The sequence below is a fragment of the Lagopus muta genome, chromosome Z, assembly GCF_023343835.1.
Source record: "Lagopus muta isolate bLagMut1 chromosome Z, bLagMut1 primary, whole genome shotgun sequence".
NCBI lineage: Eukaryota > Metazoa > Chordata > Aves > Galliformes > Phasianidae > Lagopus > Lagopus muta.
The window spans coordinates 2,008,251-2,023,183 of record NC_064472.1 but is presented as its reverse complement, the minus strand read 5'-3'; the positions used below and the strand labels follow the sequence as shown (position 1 = coordinate 2,023,183).

Below are 14,933 nucleotides of genomic sequence, written 5' to 3'. Positions count from 1 at the left end.
AATTACCAAACAGTGCAGGAGAGGCTGTGCTAACAGCCCTGTGACAGATCGCTCCATTGGGGGCTGATTGGTTGAGCTTAACTCCAGCTCACTAAAACCCACCATGTGCCCCTGTGCTGTAAGAGGGTTTTCTGACCTGTTCTTTGCACAGGAAGGGAAGCTAATTCCTCAGACTTGTAGCTTTCTTGGCATTTCTTTTACAGCTGCAGCTTTTGGTGCTCAAGGGGTTACGTGGGGATGTTAGCTGTCATTCACAGAATTATGTACAAATGGGTTGCTGAATGGTTAAGCGGAAAAACCTGAAGACAAAATTGAAAGCAGCCTGAATACTGCAGCTGGAGATATGGAAAACTTTCCAGTCATTCTCAACTGCCTGCACCTTTTTCCTCCTGGCCAGCCCCCTGGGTAAATAATTTCCTCCTCCCATCTCACCTATATCTCCCTTCTTGGAGTTTTAAACAATTCCCACCTTGTCCTATCATCACTCTCAGACTCAGTAAAAATTGTCCGGAACATTTGCTTACTGAGGAGCAAGAGCTGTGGTCCTGTAAATGAAGGAAAACGCACCTCCACAGCATGGCCTGACCACCATCAGCAGGACAACACCGTGCAGGACTTTTGTTCTGCAGCAGTTACGGTGTCCATCTTTGTGGATGGCAGTTTCAAAGATTTCAAGGGAAGAGATGATTCCATGGGAGGCCAGAAGTTCCTTAAACAGACACCTCTTTACGAGGAGAGCTCAGCCGCACCGTCTGCTTGTTTCTGCCGTGCCCAGTTCAGGGCTGAGGAAACAGTGGAGCATGGTGTCATGACAGCAGAGTGCCTGTCTCCACCGTCACTGCTGCTGAAGTGTGACGCAGTGGGCTCTGTCCCTGTGCTGCTGGTGATGGGTCAGGAGCGTGGCCAAGACACACACAGCAGTCATTGACACCGTACCAATCAGTGGCACTGTAAGGCTCAGCAATTGTTGGCGTATTGTCCCGGAGAAATGAGTTCATCCACCCTTTGCAAGCCCAGAGGGGGGGAATCACAAGGGAAGCAAACTCCGAACGTGACGGAATAACGTTGTTGCTGAAAGTGGTGTTTGTTCAGTGCATCCCCTGCCAGCAAAGCGTTTACCGCATGTTGTCTGGGGCTGTGACTGCTTGTTTTTGGCTTTAATTTAATATCCCTGGAATCAGCAACAATGCCCACAGTCTGTGCCCAAAGTTAAGGCATAAATTAAAATAGGGAAAATTCTGTTTAAACATGAGAGAATATATACTCATATTTTTTTTCGGTGGGGATAGTAGGACACTGGAACAGGTTGCCTGGAGAGGCTGAGACTCTCCAGGAGGCTCCATCCTTGCAGATGAACAACTGGATCGTGTCCTGGTGATCAGCTCTACCAACCCTGCTTGGGCAGGGGAGCTCCTCCGGGCCATGTCCACTTCCAGCCTCTGCTTTCTGTGATCTCTGGGTCCTGTTCAGCACTTCTGAAGCTGTGTATTCTGTGCAGCCTCCAGCCCCATCCACTCTTGCATCTTCTATCCACTCTTTGGTTGCTTCTCCCAACCAACATATTCTCCTCTGTTATCTGCTCATTCTGTTTCATTCAGAGCTCCTCTGGACCAGATGATAGACAACAGCTGAGTCTTTTTTTCAGGCAGCACCAGGGCAGGAGCTGCCCTCCCAGGCAGGACCCATATTTGTCACCCATGCCTGCAGCCTTCTCCATTCTGACCTAAGGTGAGATTCACCCAAGCCCTCAGAAGGGAGCATGGATATTACCTCCACAACACTTTCAGACAGCGGGCAGATTCATGCTCAGAGCTGCTGCCTTAAACTTCTCTTCCCTTCTCCCCAAACCCTGATAATGTCCTCAGCAACCCCTCCAGCATCCCCGGTTATCATGCTGATGTGTATTTCTGCATTCCTTCTTTCTCATTCATATTGCCACAGATTTCCCAACTTTCTGCTCTGACAACAGCACTGTCTTCCTTCCTGCAATGCTCAGCTATCCCCACTTTGATCCTAAATGTCATCTCTGAGCTCATTCCTCCCTCCTCAATTCCTGCCCCTTCTTCCCCCTCCCCTTTTCCACCACCCATGCCTCAAGCCCACTCATTCGCAGCCTTCCCTATCTGTCCATGCTCCCTAATCTCACAGCCGAGCCGCCCTCCCCCTCTCCATCCTTTCCAAGTGGGTTTTTCTCCATGGCCTCATCACATGCTGCTGCTCGGGAAGGTCATATGATGGGTCGGAAGCACAGAGCATGGCAGTGGCAGGCAGCCTGGGTAGCACACCTCAGTCCCACCACCCTGTGACTCTGCCGGGCTGGAGGCACAGCCCCTGTTTTGCCTATGGCTTTGTCTGTTCTGCTGGCCTTGGGCCGAGGTGGATATCAGCACCGCCTGTACCTCACAGCCAGGAGCACCACGACAAAGAACTACGGAGTGCCCTGAGCTTTTCTTAATTAATTACAGAGCCATTCATTCTTCCTAATAAGATCCACATGCTCCACAAACATAATAAATGGGAGAAGTTGGGCAATTAGGACTAAATGGCTGGAGGGGGAATCAGAGCCCTGTGGCGAGCAGCGCATGCAGGGGCATCTCATTCATCCCTGCATTCCTATTGCACGTGGACATCTCATTCATCCCCTATTGCACATGCTGCAGATGCATGGGGTAGCTGCTGTTAACTTTTACATTGATGAGTAATACAGGGCTTGAGGATGGCAAAATGTACAAGTTGATGAAAAACAACGTGAATAATATTATTGGTATGAGAAGAAAGCAGGAGACGCTGCTTATCTGTGGCTCAGGGTTTTTTCCATCTCAGGCAGTGCTAAATGCTGCTAACATCCAGGCAGCAAAAGGTTCCGAAGGGAAGAGCACAGCATGAAGAGCAAGTGGTAGGTACCCTAACCTTGGTACTGCTTGCTGCTCTGCCTCAAAATTGCTTGTCACACCGTTTCTGCAAAACAAGACATCGTGTGTGCGGCCTTTTTGGTGATTTACGATACCAGCCACTCCCATCCAGTAGGAATCACAGAAAACACTGTCAAAAAATCTCTCAAACATCAGCCAGGACCACAAGTAGAGGGATAATGTGTGCAAGTTGTCACTCCAGCAAAAAGAAATTGGGAATGTACAACAGTAAAGGTGGGGTGTGACTTAGCAGTAATGATGCTGAGAATGAAAGCTATTTCTAATTGGCTTTGCAAAAGTAAGAAACCAATTGGTTTTACTAACTAGCTCCTTTTCTTTCTTGTAGGCACTGGGAAGCTTGGGGAACCTCTTTTGCTGGCTGCAGGAGCATTAAGGCAGGTGCAGCACTGGGTGCTCAGCTCTGCAGGATGCCCTGAGCTTTTCCTCCAATGCCCCGCCAAAAAGAAGACCTCATAAAGGAGGAAACATCTCCCTTGACCACACACAGCCCCACTGCACTGCCAATGGGCATGGATCCAAAGCCAGCTCAAGCCCAAACACGCTTAGCATTCATACGATTTGGATGGAAAATAAGTGCTTGGGAAAGGCATGAGAAGAGAGAAATTCCACCTAATTCCTAAAACCTAAATTATAGGATAACTAGGGTTGGAAAAGACCAACAAGGTCATCCTGTCCAATTCCAACCCATCCTTGCTCAGCAAGCACTGCAAGCGGCCAAGAAGTTTGGTCATGGGGAAGGGCTGTCCAGCAGCAGGAATGGGGATGTGCCATGGGGAAGTGGCTGGGATTTGAGGACACGTCACGGGGAAGTGTCTAGAATCAATGGGGATGTGCCATGGGGAAGGACTGGGATCAACGGGAATGTGCCATAGAGGAGTGTCTGGGATAAATAGGAACATGCTGTAGAGAAGTGGCTAGAATCAATGGGGTGTGCCATAGGGGCTGGGATCAAAGACCCTCACGGGGGTGGCTGGAGGCAGGTACGAGCCATTCCCAACTGGCTGACAACACGAGCAAGACTTAGCATCGAAGAGGAATGTGGGGATTTACTCCTCAAGGCCCACCGTGTCTGCCAGGGCTACAGCCCAAACGCTGCAGCCACAGAGCATGTGCTCGATAAGAACCCAGCAACAGATGCCAGCGGATTTACTGTGGGCCAGGAGGCCCCGTGCAGGTCTGCAGACTGCTGGCAGGGTCAGCTGTAAATATTCCCTCACAATCAAAGGCATTCATCGAAGGATTACATGCTGGGGACTTTGTGGTAAAGTAAATTTGCAGCTAGCAGGACCATTAATAGTCAAGCAGTATAGTGGCTTGCTGGCTGCCATTGATTTTCCCCCAGTGATTTTTACTACACGGGGCTTAGGGGTTTGAATGGTGTGGCCCTAAGAAATAGGCTTAGGGGTAGGAGTGGGGGCTCCTCTGACAAAGAGAGCTCAATGACAGTGGATAACGCCACATGTGAGCTGATTTCATAACCTGAAGGAGATCAGCCTCGTCCCTACCGAGGGGTGGGAAGCACCGGACCCTTTAAAACACATTCATGGGGAGTTTGAAAGTGTTGGGAGAGGAAAGGGGAAAGGAATGGCTGTGAAACAAAAGCACAAGGCTGCTCGCACCCTGCTGTGATGCTCACAGAGTAGAAACATCCACAGCAGAAACTGTGTCACGTATAGGGGCAGGAAAGCATATAGGGGCAGTGTGGGATGTAGGAATAAGATAGGATATAAGGAGTGGGTGGGATACAAGGGTGACCACGGGATGTCATCTCCCCGGGGCCTTCGGGTGCAACCACCCCTGGCATAGGTCCTTGCTGCCAGGTCCCAGGTCAGGTTGTTCTGCAGCCCTGCTTCTCCTGGCATCAGAGAAAGGGACGAGGAAAGGAGCCAAGAGGGAAGCTAACACCAATCCCATTACATCCTACTGCCTGAGCCATGGTTTATAATTGAAAAACCGTTTTATAACTTGAAAAAATGGAGCAATTATTCTCTCTGCAAATCCCACTCCCTTTCAGTGGGGAAAGGAAGGAAATCAGATAACCAGACAGGAAGAGTTGTGTAAGATACTCTTATGTGTAAGATACTCTTATGTGGAACTAAGAATTTACAGATGAGCAATAATCACTCCTTGATGCTGAATATCTCACCTAAAGCAATGAACTTCACCGCTGGCTTGAGCAAAGGAACTCTCCTCAGGGCAGACTCACAGAAGCCAGGTTACAGAATCATGGAATGGTCTGAGGAAGAGACCTTTAAAGGCCATGTGGTTGGACTCCCTGCAATGAGAGGGGACACCTACAGCTCCATCACGGTGCTTCTCTGCATCAGTATCTACCAGAGAGGTAAGGTGCCCCCGTCCTCAGAGCACTATTACCCCGTTTCTCCTTGGAAAACCTTCCCCGCTTTCATTTTCCTGCAGCACAACACACTCCTTGCTTTCTGCCGCGACACAGAGGAGTAACAGAGGAAACGGGAAGAAGAAGGGACCAGCAAAGCCACGTGCACCGGAGTATGGCCGAGAGACAGCGGGGCAGAGTGTAAGGATCAATGATGAGCCCTGTGGATCCGTACGGATGGAAGCGTCGGTAACAATATAGGCAATAAAAATGTAGGTGATGAAAAGCAGGGTGAGCGGTGCTGCCCTTTGCTGCGCACCCCCAGTGCCGGGGATGGACCCGCAGCGCTGCCCCGCTCGCCCACCCGCCGCATTACCCACGTGCGCGCTCCCCACGCCGCTTCCCTCAAGCCCAGCCCAGCGCCTGGCCCCGCCCCTCCTCGCACTCTCATTGGCTCCGCCCGTGACGTCAAGGAGGGCGTGCCCAATGAGCGGCGCGCTTAGCTCAAGCCCCGCCCCATCGGGCCATGAGCTCCGCCCCGCGCGGGGTCTTAAAGCGGCGGCGGCGATGCGCTCCCGGAGCGCCATGAGCCGGGCGGTGCTGGTACTGCTGTGCGCCGGGCTGGGCGCCTGCCTCGCCGCGGGGACCACAGGTAGGTACGGGGCTGGGGTACGGCGGGAGGTTCCCTTGCGCCGTTCCATCCCGCTGAGCCGCTGCTCCGTGCTCGCAGGTGCCCCTAGCGCGCCCCCTAGCCCGCGGCTGCGGGTGAAGTTCGGGCTCCGGCGCTCGGCCGACGCCGAGGATGAGGGCTGTGCGCTGGAACTGGGCAGCGAGCGGAGTCTGGAGGAGTGTGGCTTCAACGCGACGGCCAGGACCTTCCTCATCATCCACGGGTGGACGGTGAGCGGGGGTATCGGGAGCGTAGCAGGGGCTGTGATCGGGAGGTTTGGGGCAGCTGCTGAGCGCTGCAGTCTGTGGGGAGCGCTGCACCGGTGCAGCTTCACCGAACTTAAGAATGCTGCAGTCGTTGAACTTAACAATTGCACACCTGTTCTGCATCACTCCGTGCCTCTGCAAGGCGAGCACAGGCAGCGGAACCTGAGGTTTGTTCCCTGAAGTGTGACCAAATGCCCATTGTAAAAGTGACACTTGATGGAGGTGTGGACTTTCTGTGGCACAGGACTGGAGCAGGGTGTTCTGTATGGAATAGTCCATCTTTCATGCTTCTGTGATCTTTGAGGACCTTTCCAACTCCAGCAGATCCATGGCTGGAAGGGTCCAAGAACTGTGGAGATGTGGCGCTTGGGGACGTGGTCAGTGGGCATGGTGGAACTGGATTGGATATCTTGGAGGTCTTTTCCAACTTCTATGGTCCTCAGATCTTTTATGACCCTTCCAACCTAAGCCATTCTGTGATTTTTATATTCTTATTTCTTATCCACAGTTGTGCCATGTGCTCCTGGCTTTCCAAGGACAGAAGGCAGGCAGATTTCATCAAGCTGCTTCTGCATTTCATGTCCCACCTAGGGACTTAACCAGTTTTGCCATGGCACTGCAGTTTGCTAGAGACTAATTTTACAATCCATCAGAATTGCTGAGGCTCTTAAGGAAAGAGTGATAAGGTGCAGGGAGCTGGTGCCTCTCCTTCCTGTCTTTACAGGTGTGGCAGCTCATTGCAGCCCAAGTGCCAAAACCTGTTTCTCTTACACCAATTAGCTTGGTGCACTGGGGTTTACATAGGAGCATGCATTTGCCGTGAAAGTGTGAGTGTGTGATTGGGATGCTCCAGAAGCTAATGTTCAGATCTCCTTCCAGATGAGTGGCATGTTTGAGACCTGGCTGGGCAGCTTGGTCTCAGCCCTGCAGGAGAGGGAGAAGGATGCCAATGTGGTGGTGGTGGATTGGCTTTCTCTTGCTCACCAACTCTACACCGATGCAGTGAACAACACACAAGTTGTTGGGAAGAGCATAGCGAGGCTGCTCGACTGGTTGCAGGTAATATGCTCTGCTGTCACGTTATGTGTTTGCCAGCAAGTGGGGAAGACACTGATGTAACCCCAACCCCAAAGCCAGGTGGAGCAAGGGCTCACAGCTGAAGGACTGTGCTCCTTTGCACCATGCTTTGCTTACATGGGAGATGCTGCTTTGCAGGTTGCTTGCACTAGTGAGTTCTGAGCAAAATCCAGATGGAGGTATTCTGCCAGCTCTCCATGCAAGGCTGCCTCAGAAAGTTCAGTACAGAGCATCCTATGTAGGTGAAAGCTGTGTGCCACAAGCATCACCCACCCCATTCAGATGGTGCTTATCTTGGTGAAGGAAAGCACCAACCATGCTTGTCTGCCCTCCCCCTCCCCCCTTCTCTGTTCTTAGAACTGGACTTTGTAGTCCTGCAGATGGAGGCAAAGCCACATATCCTGAAACACAGGGGCAAATTATTAAGCATTTTCTTCTTCCCCTTACAGGAGATTCCTCTCTTTAAGCTGGAGAATGTCCATCTGATCGGGTACAGCCTGGGTGCCCATGTTGCTGGCTTTGCTGGTAATCACGTCCATGGGAAAATAGGCAGAATCACAGGTGAGTGGCTCCTGAAGCAGTCTCTTACAATTCACTCTACAGTAATGAGCTTCCCCATAGAGCCTCATTCCCTCTGCTGCTGGAATGCTTTGGGCTTTCTGAGTCAGAAATAACAAGTCCCCTACATGGGGCAGCATTGTCTCTTCTAGTGAGAGAGCATATCTTTACTTTGAACTGCAGATAAGAGCGGAAGAATCAATGAAAAATCTGAGGACCTGATCTTGAATGTATTTGAAATTGCATGCGAGTTCAGCAGAAGTCCTGTTCAGGCCCTTACTGTCCAAATCCTAAACCTCTGAGTGGCAGAGCTCTGTGATCAGAGCTCATGCCATTCGTCCCATGGTGTGTTTGGTCAAAACCAGCAACCCCTCCTCTGGAGAGCATAGAGTGCTTCTGGAAAGAAGCTGATTTTAACAGGGGAGAACCTACGACACGGTAGAAGGGAAAGCTTTAAATGTTTAAACATGACAGTGAGAATTCCTCAGAGCCTGGCAATAAATATCTTGGTAAAACTGCCAAAGTTGGGGAATGGCTCAGGTGCACAACTTCAGTGAGTGAGCAAGTGTTCTCCCTGTGGAGCTCGTCTCCATGGTCTCACTAATGGAACAGCTTAGTGAGATCATGGGGAAGAGCTCTGAAGGGTCAACACTTGCAGTGAAGCAGGGACTGTGTAGCACCTGGATTAGGAGGGCTCCCAGCAGCAAGTTCTTTCCAGATTTGTAGGAAATAGCCCATTCTGTCTCAAACACCCCAGTTCCTTACCTAGTCCCTTGTGCTGTCTCCAACCCAGGCTTGGACCCTGCTGGCCCCATGTTTGAAGGAGTGGACCCTAGCAGGCGTCTTTCCCCTGATGATGCTGCCTTTGTGGATGTCCTTCATACCTATACGAGGGAAACGCTGGGTGTCAGCATTGGGATCCAGATGCCTGTGGGCCATGTTGATATCTACCCCAATGGAGGGGACTTCCAGCCCGGCTGTGGACTGAGTGATGTCCTGGGAGCCATTGCCTATGGCAGTAAGTTCACAACTTCTATTGCTGCTGATCAGAGTATGCTCCTTGGGTTGATGTACAAGAGCAGAGAAAACCTTTTTTTTTTTTTTTTTTTTTTTTTTTTTTTTTTTTTTTTAAATTTCTGAAGTGTATCTGTGCTCTTGGAGTTAATTGCTAGGAGCTAGACCTGCTTGTAGATCTGAAGTAGCATGTTGTCCCTCTAACACCTGATCATAACCTAAGGCTGTCTTTTGATCTCCTCCACAAAGGGAGCCAACACATGACTCATCCTCTCTAAACGCTTTGCACTAACCTCTTGAATTGCTTCTGTTTGAGGAAAAAAAACCACACCAATTTTTGGCCACGCTGCCCCATGCTGGGCAGCGAAACACTGCTGCTCACTGTCTTAACACCTACTGGGGTGACAAATACTCAAACCAAATGTATCCCTTGCAACTCTGCTCCTCTAGCAATTGGTGAAGTTGTTAAGTGTGAACACGAGCGGTCTGTGCACCTGTTTGTGGACTCCCTCGTGAACCAGGATAAACAAAGCTTCGCGTTTCAATGTACTGATTCCAGTCGCTTCAAGAAGGGCATCTGCCTGAGCTGCCGCAAGAACCGCTGCAGCGGCATTGGCTACAACGCCAGGAGGACACGGCACAAAAGGAACAGCAAGATGTACCTAAAAACCAGGGCTGACATGCCATTCAAAGGTATGCTTCTTAAAAGAACGTGGTCTGATTTCTAGGAGTGGGTCTGAGGTGCCCCTGAAGTTCAGTAGTGGGGAAGATGTAGAGGTAGGTGAGGAGCATCACCTCCATGTAGGGCAGCGGTAAGAAGTGTGAGTGCTGCATCCCTGGAGGTGCCCAAGGCCATAGTGGGGCAGCCTGGGTTGGTGGGGGGACAGCCAGCCCATAGCAAGGGTTGGGACTAGTTGGGCTTTGAGGTTCCTTCCAACCCAACCATGCTATGGTTCTACAGTTCTATGACTTTCAAGGCCCCTTCCAACCCAAGCCACAATGCAATTCAGTTTGTTTGTTTGTATTGCTGTTAATATATGCTCTCTTTGTTTCTCTCCAGTCTACCACTATCAGATGAAGATGCATGTCTTCAGCTACAAGAGCCTGGGGGAGGTTGACCCCACCTTCTCTGTCACCCTCCATGGCACCAACGGAGAATCTGAGCCCCTCTCTTTAGAAGTGTAAGTAAGCTGCCTGCTGTGCTCACCTAGACAGCGAGGTGACTGGGGCTAGGCCAGGTGGCATCATTCTTTGTCCTCTGGTAACACTGGCAGTACACTTGAGTCTAGCAGACCTACTTGATCACAATTCAGTATTTCATCCAGTAACTTAATTACGTCAAATTGCGTAGAACGTAATTTGTGCCCAGTTCTCTACGTGTTGGTCTTTGTGGCTCATCACTGAATGCTCTGTTTTCACTTTATTCCACCGGGCAGCCTGCAGGCCCTTATACCTCTGGATGTGCTGTTGACCTCCTTTAGCCTCTCCAGAAGGAGACGAGGCGTGACGTTCACCCTTAAGCCATGGAAAGGTGGCTGAGCCAAATCCATGATGAGTTGATTGAACACTTTTTTGAGTACAATCAGTAATTAACTGGTGGCAACTCAATGTGAAGCTCTTGCTGAGCTGCAAAGGCTCTTTTTAAATGAGTGAGCATGTGGCAGGCTTCCATGAGAAAACACAGAGCCTTTGCTTGTCTTCCAGGCTTGAGCAAATTGGCCTTAATGCTACCAACACCTTCCTGGTCTATACTGAAGAGGACATGGGAGATCTTCTAAAAATAAAGCTCACCTGGGAGGGAGCAACTCAGTCGTGGTACGATCTGTGGAAGGAGCTAAGGAGCTACTGGTACCGGCCTGCCAGGTCCTCCCAGGAGCTGCACATCCGACGGATACGTGTGAAATCTGGGGAGACGCAGCAGAGGTAATGGTGGTGTTGGACTGCACCTGAGCTGGCTCAGCCAAAAGGAGCGATATTCAGATATTCAGCAAGGAAAGGGGAAAGGGTGTGAATTTAGCTGGTGGCCTAAATTGTCCCATTTTTAGTGTTACCACCTCCTGCATCTTTATGGTGTGGGAGGAGATTACTTGCAGCATGAGGCTACAAACCAAGCCTGAAGCAGAACCAGTCACTGCAGATCAGATCTGAGGTTCTTCTGCTTTATTTAGATGCTGGAATAGTCCTGCCTCCCCCTGAGGTCTGAATCCAGCCTACTTCAAGGTGGTTTAGATGATACTTGAAGGATTAAAGTTCTGACAGTGCCAAGAGCACATACCCGAACCGTAGGTAGGGCTCTTTATTACATGATAACATGCTGATCTGGCATAAGCTTGTGTAAAACTGCAGCTGGTAACGTGGTAGCACCAACTTAAGCACTATATTGCTCCTTAGGAGATCTCTGGAACTGTACAATTACATGGAGGTGCATGCCAGATTGGAAGCATAGCACACCCGAATTCTATCGTCTTGCTCTGAAGATAACCCAGATCTGTCAAAAGCAGTTGATGCTGACAGTTTTCTCACATTGATCAGCTTTAAATAAGCTTCTCTTGCCATCTGCGAGGTGTTCTGCATCCTTCTTTCTGGAACCTGTGAAACAAAGGGGAGGTAAAGAAAAAGATCCACAAGTGCAATTTTACAATAGGATAGAAAGCACTGCATCAGCCAGTTGGCAAAGTAATGATGTACCAAGATGCTCCACAGAGGATATAAAACCAAACAGCAATGTCCTAGAATGAGTTCTAATCCATATTATGTCTTGTTTATTAAACTTTAGACAGAGCTTTCAGTGACTCCCAGTTCTTCTTCCTCCCAGGTTTGCTTTCTGTGTGGAAGACTCCCAGCTGACCAGCATATTTCCTGGCAAAGAGCTCTGGTTTGTGAAGTGCACAGATGAATGGAAAAGAAGGTAGGGAAGTCAGTCAAAATCCTGGTTGCTGGCGTGTGGGCACTTGAGGATGAGTCCAAGATCCTTGCAGTAGTGGAAAGCTGATTAGATGCTCCTATAAAAGACTGCTGCCCTATAAAGCAGAGGAATGCTGGAGGTGGACAATATTACCTAAAAGATCACTTCAGCCTGAGCTGCAGAGAAATACCTTGGTTAAATTTGGCTTAGTGCATCAGTGAGGCACAGCTGAGGATTACCATGGTGTTACAGCACTGACTCCCACCACTTCTGTTGAGGCATGGGAACAGGTTGCCTAGGGATGTGGTTGATGTCCCATCTCTGGAGACTTTCAAAGTGAGGCTGGATCAGGCCATGGGCAACCTGACCTACCTGTGATAGGTCCCTGTGCACTGCAGGGGAGTTGGACGACATGACCTTCAGAGGTGCCTTCTAACTCTATAGATTCTATGATTCTATTCTATGATTCATCTCCATCTATCTCCCCTGGCTCAGCAGTGGAATCTCACCCATTGCAGAGCATGCCTGTCCTGCCTTGATCCCTGGGGACGTCCCACACACCAGAATCTGTCCTCAGAGCACGACCGCTGGCAAGCCTGGTCCCAGCAGTGACAGCCTGATTGCTTCAGGCTGCCTTGAACCATGCTTTGAATCAATCCCCATTCATTTAACCAAATGACAGCTTCCTGAAGACAAAGCCCAGCCTCACAAATTTCATTTTGTAAACTTAATCCTTTGTTGTTTCTCATCTGGAGACCTAGTGCTTGTTAGAGCTAGCACAGCCCTTTGCACAACCTTCCTGGTTGAAATCAGCTGATAAATGCTTGCTGGTGCTGGCCCGGGTCTGGCAGAAGCTAGCAGGCTGCTACACACAGTAGCAAACAATTATGTGAATGAAAACCCCATACAAAAACTTGCTGCTCTGCCACATGATCAAGTAAATGCTCCTGCAACAAGGCTGTTTTGATGTGCTTCTCCATAACCCCATAAAAGAAGTGCAGGCAGATGTCTTCCTGCTTTTGCTGGTGGAGAACAGCTTTTGCATGAGGCAGAGGAGCAGCTCTGATCTCCAGAGCACGACGGTTTCCAGGAAATGGTCTTTACTTCCAGAAACTGAGCAACTGCTTGCTCTTCAGCTCTCCATTCCTGCCAAGTCACTGGGAGATGGCAGCTCCCTGCTTGAAATTTCAGTCTGTAAACGCCATCAAGTGAATCTGAACAGGCAGAGCCTAAAGACAAGACCTGCAATTTCTTTGCAGTCTGTTCACTGTGTGTAATGTCTGCTTCAGGTTCCCACTGAATGGCTGCTGGGAAGGTAGTTGAGTTTTTTCCTTTTTTCCTTTTTTCTTTTTCTTGAACAAAATGGTGATGGACAGTTCGACATTAATGATTCTATGAAAATAGCAACCTGTATTTTGTGACCTACTTCACATTGTCCCAGAGATTCTTAGGAATTCTTTGATATTCCTTTTAACCTCTGCATTTATTGGTGTTTTTTTTCCCTCACTGTTCTTCCCAGATCTGTCTCAAACACACTCTGAAGATTTCCCTGGAACCCACAATGGAGCAAGCTGGACGCATGAAGACCGTGACAGTGGGAAGATGCTCTGGCAAAAAAAAAACCTTGGTAGCACTTAAAGCAAATAGCTTTGCAGGACAAAATACTTTGGATCAGATGAAAGAAACTGGGCAGCAGCTGATGGACTGTGGTCCTGGACCCAGAATAACTGCAGCTCCTTCCCCTGCCAGCCTGGGAGATGCATTTAGCCTTGCCCTGACTTTCCTGCTCCCATTAACCATGACTACAGAGGATAACTCTGGAACTCCAGACCTCAGCAATGATGTCCTGGTCCACCACCAGTGGAGCTGAGAAGAGAACCATATGAACTGCTGGATACAGTGATGCCAGGAACCAGTTGGCATCTACTGTAGGAGCACTATGGGCTGGAGAAGGTGAGACCAGCACACACTCTGTGTGGGGTTGTGTAGGGAGGAGTGGGGATAAGCACCGTGCCACTTATGTTCAGGTTGTCCTCTGCTTGCCTTAGACCTGCTCTGTGTTTGGCTGATGCTGAGATCTGTGCATCACTGCGTGCCAAGCAGCTCTCCGTCCTCCCTGTCCCTATGGCATAATGCAAAAAAGTGGCAGCTGCTCCTTTCTCCTCAGTCCCCTTTCCTCAGTCCTTGCTCCTTGTTCAACAGTCCATGTTAATTAATCTTTGTGAGAGGCAAATAGCAGCTGCCCAGCACAGGAGGAAGGTAATGGAACTGGACTGTTCCAGGAGAGCTTTGCACTTGTCCTTGTAACTACTGAGAATGTCTGCCTCTGCTCCAATGCTGCTGTAGTACCGGTGCATAATTAAGACCTTATTTCCATGTAAAGCATTGAACTGAGCCAATAGCCCATCTTCATTGCCACCACACCTTGCTTGTATTCCTGGTGCCAGATGAACGTGGCTTTGCTCTGAGCTTGGCACTCCACAGCTGGTCCCACTGGCTGCAGCAGAATGGGTTGTATCAGAGGTAAAACTTGTTAATTTGCTGAGTTTTGGGAGGATACTTGGTGTAACAACTCTGAACTTTTGGCATGCAGCGAGACAACCTCAGAAAGTGGTGCTGCCACGTGGTGCACTGAGTTCTGAAGATGGAGTGCATCCTTTGAGGTTCTGAGTTCGTGTAGAGCTTCAATCCGACCAAAGCACATTTGGGGATCTTTTTTATTTCATGGTTTTGTGCAAAGGTTTTAATGATTGGAGCCTTTGGTGAGTAGCTGAGACTTGTTACCCTGCCATATATGGAGTGGTTTCAAAGCTCTGTTTGTATATTCTGGTTTTTGTATGACTTTAAACATTATTTATTTCTCATGCTGTACATATGTAAAGTTTTAAAGAGTTTTGGTTCTGAGTTCCAGTTTTTATAAGCCTTGAGATGAAAATAAAGAGCTCTGTATGAATCAGTGAAGTCTCATTATTAACCTGTCGTTGGCTTTCCCAGAGCAACAGAACATGAACACGGGTTTCCTCAGTCTTTCTAACAGCTGCCACACCATCCAGCTTAAGGAAATCTCTCGCGGTGCTCTGCCCAGCCATGACTGAAGCTGGTGGCACAGCTCCAGCAGAAAGACTGCAAATTAAGTAAATATCCCTAAGCTGTGGGAGGTTTACATGAAATTATT

The 14,933-nt window shown here is 49.4% G+C and overlaps 1 protein-coding gene across 1 annotated transcript; it reads left to right on the top strand.

Moving 5' to 3' along the window:
* Window positions 1-5,813: 5,813 nt before the first annotated feature.
* Window positions 5,814-14,709, top strand: LIPG (lipase G, endothelial type). The gene is made up of 10 exons (XM_048931613.1): window positions 5,814-5,920; window positions 5,999-6,168; window positions 7,084-7,263; window positions 7,731-7,842; window positions 8,633-8,857; window positions 9,304-9,546; window positions 9,914-10,034; window positions 10,558-10,776; window positions 11,669-11,761; window positions 13,278-14,709. Exons 1-10 carry the CDS (start codon window positions 5,836-5,838, stop codon window positions 13,297-13,299), a joined length of 1,470 nt encoding a protein of 489 aa, XP_048787570.1. The 5' UTR covers window positions 5,814-5,835; the 3' UTR covers window positions 13,300-14,709.
* Window positions 14,710-14,933: the final 224 nt, after the last annotated feature.

What these genes read in the sequence shown, in the direction of transcription:
- LIPG (XM_048931613.1), top strand. Translation starts at nt 5,836, where the DNA reads ATGCGCTCCCGGAGCGCCATGAGCCGGGCGGTGCTGGTACTGCTGTGC. An exon ending in GGGAGCCATTGCCTATGGCA is followed by an intron (nt 8,858 to 9,303) that starts GTAAGTTCACAA and finishes CTGCTCCTCTAG; the next exon opens with CAATTGGTGAAGTTGTTAAG. An exon ending in TCTGGGGAGACGCAGCAGAG is followed by an intron (nt 10,777 to 11,668) that starts GTAATGGTGGTG and finishes TCTTCCTCCCAG; the next exon opens with GTTTGCTTTCTGTGTGGAAG.